This window comes from Staurois parvus, unplaced genomic scaffold (assembly GCF_062004578.1).
Source record: "Staurois parvus isolate SC_StPar_1 unplaced genomic scaffold, SC_StPar_1.0 ptg000415l, whole genome shotgun sequence".
NCBI classification, from domain to species: domain Eukaryota; kingdom Metazoa; phylum Chordata; class Amphibia; order Anura; family Ranidae; genus Staurois; species Staurois parvus.
In genome coordinates, this window is record NW_028318211.1 from 3657910 (window position 1) to 3676071 (window position 18162).

The window sequence follows — 18162 nt, forward strand, 5'->3', positions numbered from 1 at the left end:
CGATTCTGTGGCCCTAAGTAACGGTTCTGTGTCCCTAAGTAACGGTTCTGTGTCCCTAAGTAACGGTTCTGTGTCCCTAAGTAACGATTCTGTTACACAGACAGGTCTGCCTCTCTTGAATGACTGGAGGCTAATGGAGAATTCTAAAATGGCCGCAATTTATAGCTCGACCATTACACAGTGCTGGCTGGCTGGCTGCTGATTGACTAATGCGATCACATGTCATGAATGAATGCATTATGGGTCAGCGCGCCTTGTCTGCGCGCCTTCCCAGAGATCCCCGCTCCGTCGCCACACATGTCGCCGCCATTTTAGGAAAAATTTCGATTCGCGCATCCGAAGTCTGCTAATTTTCGGATTCGGCGTGCGAAATTTTCCTAATATTCGAAACGAATTCCACTTCGCCAAGTTCGATTCGCTCATCTCTAACTGTCATCCCAAAAAGAAGCCTCTTCTAAAGATGATGCACAAGAAAGCCCTCAAACAGTTTGCTGAAGACAAGCAATGGATTACTGGAACCATGTCCTGTGGTCTGATGAGACCAAGATAAACTTATTTCTACTCACCAAGATGGCGACCGGAGCGGCCGCATGATCGCAAGCTCTGGCACCACCCGCTGAATCCACCGCCATCCGGGCGGTAGCGGGCTTGCTCCGAACCTGCTGACACCCAGGAGGAGCGCTGGGCGCTCTGAGGGGAAGCCACCGGCACAGGGGGGGGAGAGCCCCTGCCTTCTGCTCCTGCTCCCTCCTAACCTGCCTCCTGTACTGAGAGGGGAAGCCACCAGCACAGAGAGGGTAAGCCACCGCCACTGGAACTGCTTCTCTGCTCCCCACCGTGTGCTACACAGCTGCACCCCGTGCCCCTACCACCGCACAGCCCTGAGCTCCCCACCGTGTGCTACACAGCCGCCCCATGCCCCTGCCACTGCACAGCCCTGAGCTCCATCCAATCCAGCTGAGGGGGGCCTGCCACACAGCCTACCGCATGTTCAGATGCCGGGCCCTACAACACCTACAGACGCCAGGCCCTATAGCACCCACAGATGCCGGCCTACAGCACCCACAGACGCCGGCCTACAGCACCCACAGACGCCGGCCTACAGCACTCACAGACGCCGGCCCACAGCACCTACAGTCGCCGGCCTACAGCACCTACAGGCGACAGCCTACAGCACCTACAGACGTCGGCCTACAGCACCTACAGACGCCGCCTTACAGCACCTACAGATGCCGGGCCCTACAGCACCTACAGACGCCGGGCCCTACAGCACCTACAGACGCCGGGCCCTACAGCACCTACAGACGCCGGCCTACAGCACCTACAGACCGCCGTGACTAGCCAGCAGATGACCCAGCCACCCATCACTCTCCTTCTCTTCCCACAGATGAACCCGGCCTACGAGACCCGACCCAACCTTTCACGGTGTGGCCTGACCCGGCCCTGAGGCCTTCCTGCCTACCCCCGTGAGTAGCGAGACCTGCCACAGCCTACCAAGACGCGGCCCGACCCTGACCCGAGGCCCCTCCATCCACCCCCGTAGTAGACTTGGCGAGCGACCCTACCCCCGGTGAATGGTCCTGCCTCGGTGAGGCCTACCATCCCTGACCTCCTGTGCCCACTGGACGATCAACCCTATCCTGACCTGCAGCCCACCTGACGACCCCCTCATAACCCTCCAACCTGGGACTCACGCAGACTGGAACTTGCTACCTGCAAATTACCGAACTGATCTTCATCCACCCAGATCCTACTCACTAGTACTCCTGCTACAAGAAGCTACTTCAACGGGATCTGCCACTGCACGACAGACTTTCCGCACCAATACGCCCTGAGGTGAAACCTTTCACCTCCCTCACTTGACCAGCACTCCGCTCACCCTCCTAATATGCCACCTGTACTCCTCCTCCTCATACTCCTCTCCTCCATTCCCAAAATCTTCTCCCTCTACCCCCCTACTCCCCCAAAACAACTGTACATCGCACCCTGGCAGAATGCCCACACCAAAAATCTTAAACGACGCAGTCGCACGCTGGAGCGATTATGGCGCAAAACCAGATCCTCTCAAGCATTCACCCTTTACAAATCCACCTTCCTCACCTACACCTCCTCCCTCCACGCCGCATAAACAAGCCTACTTCGTAACCCTCATCAATACCCTCTCCACCTGTCCTCGCCGGCTCTTCTCCACTTTCAACTCCCTATTCTCTCCCCCCCCACCTCCACCCAGTACCTCACTAACCGCCCACGAGATTGCCAACCACTTCCAAAACAAGATCGACAAAATCCGTAAAGACATCCCCAATGCTTAGTCTAGCTCCCCACCTAGCCTCCCTCCCACGATAACCCCCTCAACTCTCCCCTCCTCTGACCTTGCTACCGCCCTGACCCCCACCATGCCTAACATCCCGCACACTAAAACCTCCCCAACACTCCACTCCTTCAGCCTTGCTACCACTGAAGAGGTCACTAAGGTCTTCTCAGAAGCCTGCCTCACCACTTCCCCCCTTGACCCTGTCTCCACACAACTCCTCCGGTCTCCCTCCTCCTCCATCCTACGCTTCCTCACCCACATCTTCAATCTCTCCCTCTCTACTGGCACATTCCCCTCCCCCCTAAAGCACGCGCACATCACTCCCATACTCAAAAAACCCTCCCTGGACCCCACCGACCTGAGCAACCTTAGACCTATCTCCCTGCTGCCATTTTCATCCAAACTCCTTGAGCGCTTAGTCTACAATCGCCTAAGCTCCCACCTCAATGACAACAACCTCCTTGATCCACTACAGTCTGGCTTCCATCCCCTACAGTCCACCGAAACCGCCCTACTCAAAATCACTAATGACCTGCTAACCGCCAAAGCTAATGGCCACTACTCAGTCCTCCTACTCCACGACCTCTTCGCGGCCTTCGACACAGTTGACCACCCCCTCCTCCTTAATAAACTATACTCCCTTGGCATCAGAGACTCTGCTCTCTCCTGGTTCTCCTCCTATCTATCCCAACGCTCCTTCAGTGTTTCCTATAATGCTGTCACCTCCCCCTCTCTGTTGGGGTCCCCCAAGGCTCTGTCCTCGGGCCCCTCCTGTTCTCCATCTACACCTCCTCCCTTGGCCAACTGATACACTCCCACAGCTTCAACTACCACCTCTACGCTGATGACACGCAAATCTACCTCTCTATCCCTCGCCTCACCCCTTCAGTCTCCACCCAAATCACCTGCCTACTGAACAACATATCAGACTGGATGTGACTCCACTTCCTCAAATTAAACCTTTCCAAGGCCGAGCTCCTAATTTTCCCCCAGGCCCGCGCCCCCACCCACCTTCTCCATTACGACCAACAACGCCACCATCAGTCCCACCCCGCAAGCCAAAGTCCTAGGTGTCACTCTAGACTCAAATCTGTCTGTCAGGGCCTGGACTTGAACCTGGGACTTCTGCTGTGTCAGACAGTAACTCTTCTCACTGAGCTACCTGGGATGCTGGACAACACTCTGCCTAATCTATTGGATAATCCTGCCTTGTGCCTTTGATTTCTCTTGAACCTTGAACTCCTTGCTCCTCTCATGAACTTCCTTATAAAAGCCATGTCCATACACTTCCTCCTTGCCAGATTATTGTGCCTTCCCAGCCAATATCCCGCTTACTGTTCCTGCTGCTGTCTACATCTTCATTACCAACCTTTGGCTTGCTACTGACTACGATTCTGCCTCATCCTATCTACTACCATTTGTGACCGACCCTTGGCTTGGGACTGACTCCGCTTCTGTTTGATCCCTAATCTGTTTGATCCGCTTTTGGTTTCCAGCTTGCTCATTCCCTGGTGGCCTGATCCTGAGATCTGTGACCTGGTATTAGCACGCAGCCAAATCCATCTCCACCATTAGGAGCTCTGGGGAAAACCGGCTAATACTTAGACCCCGCACCTCAGGTGAGCCTGCGTCATTCCCAGGGTGATCCACTGGTGTACCAACCCTGCTGGTTTCAGGTAAGCCTTGCACTGCTGTAGCAACTGGTCTCTGAACCTGACCTCACACCGTGACACTGTCCTTCCAACCCCATGTCCAATCGCTGGCAAACTCATGCAGGCTCCACCTCCGCAACATCTCCAAAATACGTACGTTCCTAACCCCAGACACTACTAAACAACTCATTCACTCCCTTATTATCTCACGACTTGACTACTGCAACTCCCTTCCTACTGGCCTACCTCATCACAGACTATCCCCACTTCAGTCTATCCTGAACTCAGCGGCCAGACTCATCCACCTTACCAACCGCTCCGTATCTGCCACCCTCCTCTGCCATTCCCTTCATTGGCTTCCGATTGCCCAATGCATTAAATTCAAACTACTAATATTGACGTACAAAGCCATTCATAACGCTGCCCCAAACTACCTCACCTTCCTGATACCCAAATACCACCCAACCTGTACTCTTCGCTCTTCACAAGACCTCCTACTTTCTAGTTCCCTGGTCTCCTCCTCCCACACCCGACTGCTGGACTTCTCCAGGATTTCCCCCATCCTCTGGAACTCACTAACCCAATCCATCAGACTGTCACCTACCCTCCTCAACTTTAGGCGCACCCTGAAAACCCATCTCTTCAGGGAAGCCTTCCCCACCCTCACCTAACAGCCGATCTCCTCCACTCCTCCCACCACTCCATCCCCCACAGCCATTTCCTCCTGTACCACTATCCCCTCCCTCCTAGATTATAAGAGCAGGGCCCTCGAACCTCTCGTATATTGTTTTGTTACTGTATTGTCTCATTTACTGTCCCCCACTGTATTGTACAGCGCTGAGCAAACTTTTTGGCGCTATATAAACACTGTATAATAATAATAATATTTGGTTCAGATGGTGTCTAGCGTGTGTGGTGGCAACCAGGTGAGGAGTCCAAAGACAAATGTGTCTTGCCTACAGTCAAGCATGGTGGTGGGAGTATCATGGTCTGCGACTGCATGAGTGCTGTCTGCACTGGTGAGCTACAGTTTATTGAGGGAACCATGAATACCAACATGTACTATGACATACTGAAGCAGAGCATGGGCCCCTCTCTTCAGAGACTGGGCTGCAGGGCATTATTCCAACATGATAACGACCCCAAACACACCTCCAAGACGATCACTGCCTTGTTAAAGCTGAGGGTAAAGGTGATGGACTGGCCAAGCATGTCTCCAGACCTAAACCCTATTGAGCACCTGCGGGGCATCCTCAAACGGAAGGTGGAGGAGCTCAAGGTCTATAACATCCACCAGCTCCATGATGACGTCATGGAGGAGTGGAAGAGGACTCCAGTGGCAACCTGTGAAGCTCTGGTGAACAAGAGGGTTAAGGCAGTGCTGGAAAATAATGTTGGCCACACAAAATATTGACACTTTGGGCCCAATTTGGACATTTTCACTCAGGGGTGTACTCACTTTTGTTGCCAGTGGTTTAGACATTAATGGCTGTGTGCAAGGGCGGACTGACAACTCATGGGGCCCCCGGGCAATAGGGGTTCATGGGGCCACTGTGTCCTTGCCCAAACTCAAAAAAGCCTATGAAAAAGGTACCAGGGGAATCTCATGGGGCCCCCTACTGACCCTGGGCCCTCAGGCAGTGCCCGAGTTTCCAAATGGTCAGTCCGCCCCTGGCTGTGTGTTGAGTTATTTTGAGGAGACAGCAAATTTACAGTCTTATACAAGCTGTACACTCACTACTTTACATTGTAGCAAAGTGTCATTTCTTCAGTGTTGTCACATGAAAAGATATAATAAAATATTTACAAAAATGGGAGGGGTGTACTCACTTCTGTGAGATACTGTATGTCCAAAAAGCTGATCTAGTTAATCTACTATAGTCTTAGGATATACCACTACCACACCTAGACAATATGCTAGTCAAAGGATAACATTTCTTTATTAGTAATGAAATAACAAATCACAGTAATCTATTAAGGCATGATATAATAACGTTTTACATTTCTGCACAATATTAATAAAACAAAATGTGTAATAAAAACAATATTTGGATCATATGGTGCCTTAGTTTTACATTTATTTGAGCCCTAGGAAACCAATGAAACCTACAGATGGGAGAAAATTGTCATTGTTCTAAATTATTCTCCTGCAATTGTAAAACAATTTGACAGTATATGGATTCAAAACATGGATGACAGTCATTGATCAGAAAGGTCTGAAAATTGTTGGTTTGTCCATATTCTTCTCTAGTAATCAAACAAACATAAGTATTATTCTGTATGGAGAGATCAGTCATCATAATCTATCCAGTGTGCATGTCAGGTAGAATAATAATCTTAACTCTATAATCTACTATTATGTATTGGTAGACCTAAAATCTTGCAGATTGGGGCTCTTCTAAATGCTTTTCTCCTGGCCTAAGCTGCATTTTTTCAAACGCATTTAGGAATGTTTAAGCTTGTCAAGTGCCTGAGCATCTTTTATTTCATTGGCTGGAATAGTAATGATAGTGAGAGTTTTTTGTTCTGCCGCTAAACTCCTGTAAACGCCTATGTGTGCATGGACACAAAGTTTATTACCCCTTTAATAAACTACTAGTATAGGACACAAATATACATTGACTGATATTATGCCCGTAAAGTGACTCTGAACAGCATTCTGCAATAGAATACGGTGAATACTTACCTCTCTGGAAGGTGAAGGAGGAACCACAAGACATAGCAGGGAGGCAGGACTTTGATACTTTAAGGAGTACTGAATGTTGTTTGGAAGATGTGGAGTTTGGCTTGCTGCCTGCTGGAGAGGTAAGTATTCACAGGGGAGTATTTATTAAAACTGTTGTACACAGAATCTGGTGTAGCTCTGCATAGTAACCAATCAGCTTCTAGGTTTCATTGCCAAAGCTTAATTGGACAAGCTAAAATTAGACACTGATTGGTTACTATGCACAGCTGCACCAGATTCTGAGTGCATTATTTTTAATAAATCTCCCTGACAGTCTTCTATTGCAGGGTGAAGTTTTTTGTATTCACATTTAAGCATACAAATGGTTGTAGTCAAGAATACAAAATATTTTTAGATTTAGGGCTCGTTTACACTTACTTTGCTGTTTGAAGCACGATCTGCATATATATATTTACAGGTAACACCCATCGCACTGGTGGGTTTTCTAAAACGAGAACAGAAGCTACTAAACTCAAAAACAAAAATATAATATATTACAGCTTATTTTATATTATTTTCTTTTTTTATTCTTGCTTAACTTTTTTTCTACCTAGTAATCCTGTAAATAACACGTTCCCTGTCCTAAGATAGTTAAAGTGGTTGTAAACTAAAAAAATCAAAATTACAATGAACATACTACCTTAATCTGCAAATCAGGACAAGTAATCTTATCCCAATCTGGCCAGGAAAGGAGAAGGCACTCTTCTGCAGTATTCCTCGGTTTCCCTCAGTGAAAAAATCCATCACAGAAAAAAAAGGTCTCACTATACACCCTCTCCTGTGACTGACAGCCTAGACACATGCACTAGCATGAGAAGTGGCAGTGTCTCCCACTGCACAGATCTCAGATCACAGATCTCTCTCCCCCTAACTCCTCCTGCTGCCACTGGATTGGCTGTTCTCCACCTCAACATTGTGGGAGAGGAGAAAATGGTGCTGATCTGGGTGTCTAATTGGACAGGACTCGCCAGGGGGACACCCGCCGTGAGTGCTACTATCCCAAACAATGAAAATATGTTGTAGAGTTAGGAGGAGACATCACGACATCACAAGTGCCGGGCTGCCAACATGCATATGGAAAGGAACAGCTTATGCAGGCTAATATTGAAAATCGGAAAATGCTAAGCTTCATAGTCTGGTTGAAAAAAGACACAAGTCCATCTAGTTCAACCAATAAAAGGAAAAAAAAATTATACAATCCTACACCCACAGTTGATCCAGAGGAAGGCAAAAAACCCAATAAAGCTTGATCCAGTTTGCTCCAGCGGGGAAGAAAATTCCTTCCTGATCCCCCAAGAGGCAATCCGATATTTCCTGGATCAACTTTACCTAAATATTAGTATCCAGTTATGTTGTGTACATTTAGGAAAGAATCCAGGCCTTTTTAAAAACAATCTACTGAGTTGGCCAGAACCAGCTCTTGAGGGAGTCTATTCTACATTTTCACCGCTCTTACTGAGACGAAGCTTTTCCATATTTGGACATTAAATCATTTTTCCTCCTGATGTAAAGAGTGCCCCCTTGTCTTCTGTGATGACCTTAAAGTGAATAATTCTACACCGAGTTCACTATATGGACCACTTATGTATTTATACATGTTGATTACAACATGATTGATGATTACAACATTACATATCCCCATTAATATTCATACTAAAAACCTTACTAAATAGACAATATTTTCTTTTTTAACATTTTACTTTTTTGATCTAATAACCATTTTACATTCCTTTTACAGTCTACTAACACCCAGTTCTGAATAGTTGGTGTTACGCATATGAAAGCACATACTGCATAATGAGCAAGCCTTCATTCTTAATTCTGTTACTTCCAGCCCCATTAAACTTTTACTTTAAATTAACTAAATACATTCTGCGCAGTCCATGCAGTTTTGTTTTTTCCAAATCCTAAACCAAAGTAATATCAACATGCATTTGATCAGTTGCATACAATATAATACATTTACAGAGGAAAATGATTTTCTGGTCACAAAAGTGTTGGACAAGAAGACTGTAAAGGTTTTTGTGACAGCATTGTAGAGTAGATACAAGGCACAGGGCTAATGGCCTGCGCAGTGGAGTAGGCAGGCACATCTGAAGGTTTAAAATGAGCCAAGGATCCCAAAGATCTTGGCACCGATGACGGTTTAATTAGAGGTGGAGACTCATCAATTTCTGAGTATGTATGCTTAGCCATGTTCATTTCAGTTTCTTCATATGTCTTCTTTGATTTCTTTGTGTCAGAGATGTTATTATTCACCCACTAAGAAGAAACAAAGAATGTGTTTTATGTAATGAGGCCAAAATGCAGTTATTATTTCTAGCCATTAAGGGATCCATCCACAAAAAAACCCCAAAGCTTGCAATAAGACACCTCCTGTTGCATTATCTTTATCACACAATAAATTCAAAAGTTAGAAAGAAATCCCAATGGCTGCAAAATTCTGACACACCTGGCAGATCCAATTCAAAGGCCATGATGCCAAAATGTCTGAGATACATATTCATGGGTGATTACACCTGCCAGAATTGCCTTTTTGTTGAGTTATCTATGCACAAACTTACTGTTAGTGCCTGGAAATGAGGCAACGCCCATCATTTTCTCTCTATGCCTTTTAGTGACCAACTGGATGTACAGTGGATATAATAAGTCTACACACCCCTGTTAAAATGTTAGGTTTCTGTGATGTAAAAAAAGGAGACAAAGATAAATAATTTCAGAACTTTTTCCACTTTTAATGTGGCCTATAAACTGTACTACTCAATTAAAAAACAAACTGAAATCTTTTTTTTTTTGGGGGGGGGGGGAAGTAAACATAAAAAACTAAAATAATGTGGTTGCATAAGTGTGCATACCCTCTTACAATTGGGGATGTAGCTGTGTTCAGAATTAAGCAATCAAATTCAAAATCATGTTAAATAGGAGTCAGTACACACTTGCCATCATTTAACGTGCCTCTGATTAACCCCAAATAAAGTTCAGCTGTTCTAGTACGTCTTTCCTGACATTTTCTTAGTCGCATCCTACAGCAACAGCCATGGTCCACAGAGAGCTTACAAAACATCAGAGGGATTTCATTGTTAAAATTTATAAGTCAGGAGAAGGGTACAAAAGAATTTCCAAGGCATTAGCTATACCATGGAACACAGTGAAGACAGTCATCATCAAGTGGAGAAAATACCAACAACTGGACACCCTCCAAACTTGATGAAAAGATGAGAAGAAAACTGGTCTGGGAGGGTGCCAAGAGGCAACATTAAAGGAGCTTCAGGAATATCTGGCAAGTACTGGCTGTGTGGTACATGTGACAACAATCTCCCATATTCTTCATTTGCCTGGGCTATGGGGTAGAGTGCAAGATGGAAGCCTTTTCTTGCAAAATTTTGAAAAAACACATCTGAAGTCTCCCAAAAGCACGTAGGAAAATGTGTTCTGGTCTGATGAAACAAAGGTTGAACATTTTGGCCATAATTCCAAAAGACATATTTGGCACGAAAACAACACTGCACATCACCAAAAGAAGACCATACCCACAGTGAAGCATGGTGGTGGCAGCATTATGCTTTGGGGCTGTGTTTCTTCAGCTGGAACTGGGGTCTTAGTCAAGGTAGAGGGAATTATGAACAGTTCCAAATACAAGTCAATATTGGCACAAAACCTTCAGGCTTCAGCTAGAAAGCTGAACATGAAGAGGAACTTCATCTTTCAGCATGACAACGACCCAAAGCATACAACCAAATCAACAAAGGAATGGCTTCACCAGAAGAAGATTAAAGTTTTGTAATGGCCCAGCCAGAGCCCAGGCCAGAATCCAATAGAAAATCTGTGGGGTGATCTGAAGAGGGTTGTGCACAGGAGATGCCCTCACAATCGGACAGATTTGGAGTGTTTTTGCAAGGAAGAGTGGACAAATAATGCCAAGTCAAGATGTGCCATGCTGTTAGACGCATACCCCAAAAAACTGAGTGCTGGAATAAAATCAAAAGGTGCTTCAACTAACTAATAGTTTAAGGGTGTGCACACTTATGCAACCATATATTTTAGTTTTTTATTTTTACTTCCCTCCACCTAAAAGATTTCAGTTTGTTGTTCAACTGAGTTGTACAGTTTATAGATGATATTAAAGTTGGAAATAGTTCTAAAATGATTTATCTTTGTCTTATTTTTTATATCACAGAAACCTGACATTTTAACAGGGGTGTGTAGACTTTTTATATCCACTGCATATGCTGAGAAGTAAAGCACTGCTCCCTTCCTCCATCTCTGTAACCCCAGCTTTAGTTAGCAAAAATATATTTTAAAATTAGTGCATGTACATTTTTGTCTTCAACTGGATGTACAAATACACATGAATATATGTCATAATGTCATATGGAAAAAAAATACTTCTAAGGAAGCTAACAGCGAGGGCTTGTGCAGTATATGCAAATAGAAAATGAAACAAATACTTTTTTAGCTACAGCCTAAATAGAATAGCCTTGACCAAAGCTGCTACTTCTTTTAATTTTGACCACTCATTTCCTGAGTGTTATGGTTAGGCTTTGGAGAACTTAAGAACATTGTTAGTGTTGCTTTAGGGGTTTTTTCTGACTTATTTAATGCAGTAAAAAAACAAAGTGCAAATGCAACAGTCAATAGACATATAGGGGCTAATTTAATATAAGCATATAGGCTGTTAATTGTGCAAGGAAATGATTACTTGGCAAGAGCTTAGTGAATGTGTTGAAGCTCTGCTGACTTCCATCATCTAATTATATGCAAGCAAAAATGCGGTTTTATTCCTGTGCACATCATTGGGTATTAGTTGTAAAATGAAGCTTCACCTCATTCACTAAGCTTTAGCGTAATGTGCAACATTCCCTGTAAAAGCTTTTTTTTGTCTTTAGGAAAGCAGCCACACTGTTTTCTTTTCCTTCCAAATGATTTGGTATTTTTTGCAAAGTGAATTTTCACTAAGCTAAGGGAAAATTCCCTTGCAAAGTGAACAGCCTTTTGCCTTTAGTAAATCAACCCCCTGATATCAATAATATTTCTATGTTTTAATCTACTTCAAAAAAGGTGACAGCATATTGTTTGCTATGAGTTAAAGTAAACATTACAGACAGTTTACCTACTCTGGTCATTTATGGTCATATGGGGAATGTTTGTAGGACTCTCCAGACTTTGACTGAAGCTCCCTCCTCTCTCTTCTATTGAAGTGGTAGTAAAGTCCTTATACCTAAATTCCGCTGACAAGCACGTTTTTTATGACAGAAGAGACCCTAGTGGTCTCTGCTGTCATAAATGTCCCCCCTGCCTGTTAGGGAGTAATGTGATCTGAGCTGCAAATGCACAGTTCAGATCACATTTATGGCCCACTTTCTGTGTTGCAGTGATGTGCGGGAAGAGGCCGAAGATGTGCAAGCCAGAAGGAACACCGGGAGAAGATGGAAGTGCAGAGTGAGCCGTGACAGCACTGTGCTGGAGGGTTTCATGGCAGGTAAGTCTGTCATAATATGCTAGTTTTCGGTTCTCCCTTTCAATTAGAAGCTTGCTGGGGAATGTAGTCTAAAAGAGGCTCAGGAGTCTATTTATGGCTGAAATGAAGACTACAAGTCCCACTGTCCTTTGCTTCTGGGCTAAGGAATATGATGCAAGCAGTCTGAGTGGATCACTAGAGAGAGAAACTGGAGCAGTCTGCAGCAAAGAAGGTAATATCCACTGCATTCATATTATTGTAGCTGGCACTTGGCTACAGCATCAAAACCATGCATTAATGCTATAGGCAAGTTGGATCGTGTTACTTTCAGCGTTAGAACTGAAGTGATCAGATCATGAAAAATGTCCTTAAATAGGTATACCTGCAAAAAGAAGACTGTGACTAGTTACCTTTTCTGCTGCCCATGCCACCGGTACAGTTCAGTAGAAATCTTCCTCTGAATTCCACAAGGAAACCACCACTTATGGGATTGTGATTTCTCTGGTTCCCCCTAATGCTCACTGGTTCTCACCACTGATCTCCACATTATTACAGGACACAGTAACACTGTAGAGGTCAGCAGGAGAAAACAGTGAGGGCTGCAAGGGACCATAGAGAGCAACACTCCCAGAAGCAGGGCTGTTTTCAATGGGAACACGGGAGAACACAGTTTTGGCACCTCCAGCACTGGATGTATGTAATGGCAAAGGGTGCTGGGGTGTGCTGGATGGTCTATTGATGCCTCCTTCTAAGGGAATCTATTGTTGCTGAAGGAAATCTATCTTTAAGTGAGGAGCTCTAATGTTTCTGGGGGGTCATTTGTTGCTGAGAATGGTCTATTATTTTTGGATGTTGGAGGGTTTAGAGATCTGTCATTGCTGGTGAGGGATCTGTTATTGCCAGAGGTTATCTTGTTGGTGGCTGCAGAGGATCTATTTTACTACTTTTCTCGTTATCATTAACAAATTCCAAATTACGTAGCACAACAATATGATACTTGGTTCTGTATTCTCTAAAGTGGGCAGTACTGGGAGGTGGGTAGGTAGTGAAACCAAGAGATGGTGCTCAGAGGTGGATAGGAGGCAGAGACAAGGGTGACTCAGAAGGGGGGGGGGGGTAGTTTCTGCACCTATTCTCTGAGAAAAAAAATCATTGCCCAGAAGTAATGGTTTCCCTGTGGACTTTCATGGAAAGTTGATTTCTACTAAAAGGAGTGATGTTACGGTGGCACAAGTAGCAGAGCAAGGAAGAATGTGAAGTCCTTGCTTCCAGGTATGCCTGTTTAGGGAACTATTTTTTCATGGCAGGGTTTCTTCAATGCATATAGAGTAAATAATTAAAAGGATTCTGTCTAGGTAGAAGTAATAAAGGCACCATTTGTGGCTTGTTTTTTAAGGTGCATGGTCAGAAGATATCATTATCTTCAGAACCAGATTTATAATTTCTACCCCACTAGGCTAACTCTCTTGTGCCATCCTCTCCTCTTGCTACTATCAATTTGCTAGCCTTGGTATCACATTATCAAAATCAGATGTCGTAGAAACACAAGGAGCATAGAGGCTAGGAGCAGAGAGCCTAAAAGAAACAGTTTGCCCCCTTTGTCCATTCAGTGCCTCTAAAACCAACAACTAGTCAGCAGGCAAACTGTCACCTTATTCTGTTTATCAGTTAGATGTACAGACCCAGAGAAGGTGAACTGTATACACACAGTACAATATTCCACCAAAAACAAATGTGCAAACAATGAAAGAAAAAATGAACGAGGACCTGGCCAGATGGTACTTGCAGGCAGGGTGGTAAACTGAAACAATTTACTAAACAAGTGAATATGTTTCTGAAATAGGTTACTGGTAGTAGCTTGATGTGTGGTTAGCTGTATGCCACGCCACCTATAGCAACCTTGCTGCCCTAAGCCAAGGCAGAATGAATTATTTTCATAGCCATTACTCTGGTGGATGTGATGGATTGGATATGACTTTCATTATACCTATGTAATACTTAACCTCTGCTTGTGCTCTTGGGTCCACTCCAATCCCATGCCCACAGCTCCCGTGTCAGACATCCCTGTCGGTCACCATTGGAATATGATTATGTGGTTTTATTTTAGCTGATTTGTGAGTATCGGGTCCCTGATGGTGGCCCTTGGTTTTTGAACAACAGTATTTATTGCAAATCATGTTCTCTATCTCAATATTGATAATCTGTTGTACAGATTTGTGTACAGTGGGGAAAATAATTATTTGATCCCGTGCAGATTTTGTAATGTTCCCACTTACAGAGAAATGAAAGGTCTCTAATTTTATCATAGGTGTAATTTAAATGATAGAGACAGAATATCAACCAAAAATCCAGAAAAAAATACATGATACAAATGTTATAAATTGAGTTGCAGCTCAGTGAGTAAAATAAGTATTTGATCCCCAAGCAAAACATGACTTAGTACTTGGTGGAGAAATCCTTGTTGGCAAACACAGAGTTCAGACATTTCTTGTAGTTGGTTACCAGGTTTGCACACATCTCAGGAGGAATTTTGGTCCACTCTTCTTTACAGATCTCTAAATCTTTATGGTTTCTTGGCTGTCACTTGGCAACTCAAAGTTTCAGCTCCCTCCATACATTTTCTGTAGGATTAAGGTCTGGAGATTGGCTATGCCACTCCATGACCTTAAAGTGCTTCTTCTTGAGCCACTCCTTTGTTGGCTTGTTTTGGGTAATTGTCATGCTGGAAGACCCATCCACGACCCCTCTTTCGTGGTCTGGCTGGAGGGAGGAAGGTTCACATCCAAGATTTTGCAATACATGGCCCCATCCATTGGCCCCACACTGCAGAAATGTCAGCCTGTACCTTTAGCAGAGAAACAGCCCCAAAGCATTTTGTTTCCACCTCTGTGCTTGACCATAGGGATGTTGTTCTTAGGATCATAGCCACCATTTTCCTTCTTTTAACATGACGAGTTGAGTTAATGCCAAAGAGCTCAATTTTCTCTCAATCCTTCTCTGCATCATTTAGATGTTCATTGGCAAACTTCAGACAGGCCTGTACGTGTGCCTTCTTGAGGAGGGGGACCTTGCAGGTACTGAAGGATTTCAATCCATGGCGGCGTAATGTGTTACCATTGATTTGTTTGGTGACTGTGGTCCCAACTGCCTTGAGATTTTTCACAAGCTCCTCCTGTGTAGTTCTGGGCTGATACCTCACTTTCTCATGATCATCCTTACCCCATGAGGCGAAATCCTGCATGGAGCTCCAGATCGAGGGTGAATAACAGTTATTTTGTATTTCTTCCATGTGCGAATAATCAAGCCAACAGTTTTCTCCTTCTCACCAAGCTTCTTGCTGATGGGAACCAGAATTATTGTTGGTTGGTAGGGGATCAAATACTTATTTTACTCACTGAATTGCAACTCAATTTATAACATTCGTATCATGTGTTTTTTCTTGATCTTTGGTTGATATTCTGTCTCTATCATTTAAAAAAAAACCTATGATAAATTATAGATCCTTCATTTCTTTGTAAGTGGGAAAACTTACAAAATCTACAGGGGATCAAATAATTATTTTCCCCATTGTATATGCATCTACTCCTGATGATTTATTTCGTGAATCTCTGTTAACTTCGAGTTATAAGATCCACTTTTTAATCCAATTATGTATCTATCTTCTGACTAGTGTACCTTGTTATGAAATATATTATGGAATTACCATAAATCAGCTTGACAGCATGACATACGTTTTGTATGTTATTTTATTACAACTGTATCTATGAATACATTTGTATACCATGTATTCTTTAGTCTTATGTGTTGTACCTCATAGAACGTCCCAAGGGCAAATTGTGTATTAGGGATGGATGTGTATCATGGGGTGCATCAGACCATATATTGTGCATGCACATATTAGGTGTCCGGACACTGATTTTCATGCTTGTTCTGAGTCAGTTACTTATTTACCAGTGAAGCAAGGATACTAATGACAGTGGTCTGTAGCGGCTGCAATACAGTACAACCCATACCGACTGCCAGGCATATATTGTAATTGTCTGCCTTTCTTTTTTGATAGAAACAGTTGTAAAAAAAATTACATTGTTTACCTACAGGTTATTAAAAAATTGTGATTACTGTTAAAGAAAATAAAATTTTCTTGAAACATATATGCGGTACACATATTTGTAAAAATAAATACAGTATCTTGACAACAAAGAATTTAGTAACTTACAAATGGTGCGTTCACGGAGTTTGCTTTGTTCGCTAACAGAGAAAATATGTTTCAGTTTAGAGATTGAACAATGAAGAATATACCAAGACGCAGAAATATGTACATAATTTAGCAGTCAGAAAATAAATGACTAATTACTATACTATATACAAATATATTATATAATTACTATAAATTACAGTTTTTGACTTCATCATTTAGATTGGATTAGTCACTTGCAAATACTTTTAAACATCTGTGTATGATAAAAGGTGGAGGTGGTTATTATTATTTGTCTGATGCTACATGCCTGCACTTCTCTTTGAAATCATTTCATACATACTTAACTTTCTTCATGTGCCACTTATTATATACAAATGAAAAAAAAAATCATAAAAGCATTTTTTTGTGGTTTTTCGCTGCTGCTAAAACTGTAACCAATTACGCTCTGGCAGATTGTACCACCTTCATAACCAGGCTATTTTTTGCTATTCAGCACTACGCTACTTTAACTGGCAATTGTGCAGTCATGCAACGCTGTACCCAAAGCAAATTTATATATTTTTTTCACATAAATAGAGCTTTCTTTTGGTGGTATTTGATCACAACTGGGTTTTTAATCTTTTTCTATATAAACAAAAAAAAGAAAAAACTTTGAAAAAAAAGATATTTTCTATTTTTTTTATAAAATCCAGTAAAAAAAAAAATCATATTTCTTCATAAATTTAGGCTAAAATGCATTCTGCGTGCTCCCGGCACAGTTGCTGATGCCTCATGAAAAGCTTCAGATCGCTACTTGTGATCGGGAGCTTTCCAATCGCTGTGACCCTAAACCCCGCCCCACCTCCTGGCATCAGTAACCCCTTAAAGGGCCAGGAGGCACCAAGTAAGGTAAAACAAATATCCCCCTCACCATTTCCTACTTACTTGAGTTCTATCTCAATCCATCTCTGTGCCCATCTGCAGCAGCACTGCTCTCTCTCTCTCTCTCTCTCTCTCCTCACCAGACTTGCCATTGGCTTTTGCTGCTGTCAATCAAATCCTGTGAGGAGGGAGCAGGGGGCGTTGCTGAGCCACTCTGTGAGTGTCTATGAACACACTCAGCCCAGCTCGGGAGCAAGCCTGCAGGTGCACCCCCATAGGACGAGGCTTCATATGGGGGTGCACAGAGAAGAGGAGAAGACAGCAACGGCAGGGGACTCCAGAAGAGGCGGTTTGGGGCCTCTCTGCACAATACCATTGCACAGAGCAGGTAAGTATAACATGTTTGTTATTTTAGAAAAAAATTAAGCTTTACAACCAGTTTAATATTACTTTAAAGACTCCTTCACACTTGCGGCGGCCGTTGCAGCCCCTCTGAGAAGCAATCTGTGGTGAATCGCTTTTCAGAGGGTGGTTGACAGGCAGCCGGGTGGTGTTATATTGCCTTTTCACTGCCTTTTTAACTCTAAAAAGTCCACATCACCAACCACGTCATTAAATGTGTTTGCAGGTTACGTGCTTGCAGACTTGTTTATTGCTGTATGTACATATGAAAAAATAAATAAAGAAAAGTTTTCTTATATGAAAAAGGTACAGTGTCAATTACAACTCATTTTTATGCAGGGATCTGCATAATTTCCGATATTCAATGGCAAAATACAGAGACTTACCCTTTCTGGAAAAGTAGCCCCTAAGCAGAAGAACAACCAGAAGAACACATATTAAAATGAAGAGGAAACAGCCACTAATAACATAAAAAATCCATGTTACCGGGAGACCTAGAAAAGAGAAGTACAGTGATATTATATGTGAAGGATGAGCCAAAAAGTTAAACAG

General features: G+C 43.4%; 1 protein-coding gene across 1 annotated transcript in view; it reads right to left on the reverse strand.

The window, feature by feature from the left end:
* Nucleotides 1-5881: 5881 nt before the first annotated feature.
* Nucleotides 5882-18162, reverse strand: part of LOC149454879 (uncharacterized) — a 29189-nt gene continuing 16908 nt past the window's right edge. The window contains exons 4-6 of the mRNA XM_089687048.1: nt 17997-18104; nt 16366-16397; nt 5882-8953 (exon numbers count right to left, since the gene is read on the reverse strand). Of these exons, the coding sequence (XP_089543174.1) occupies nt 8678-8953; nt 16366-16397; nt 17997-18104 (416 nt within the window). The 3' untranslated portion in view covers nt 5882-8677. The remainder of the gene's footprint in view (nt 8954-16365; nt 16398-17996; nt 18105-18162) is intronic.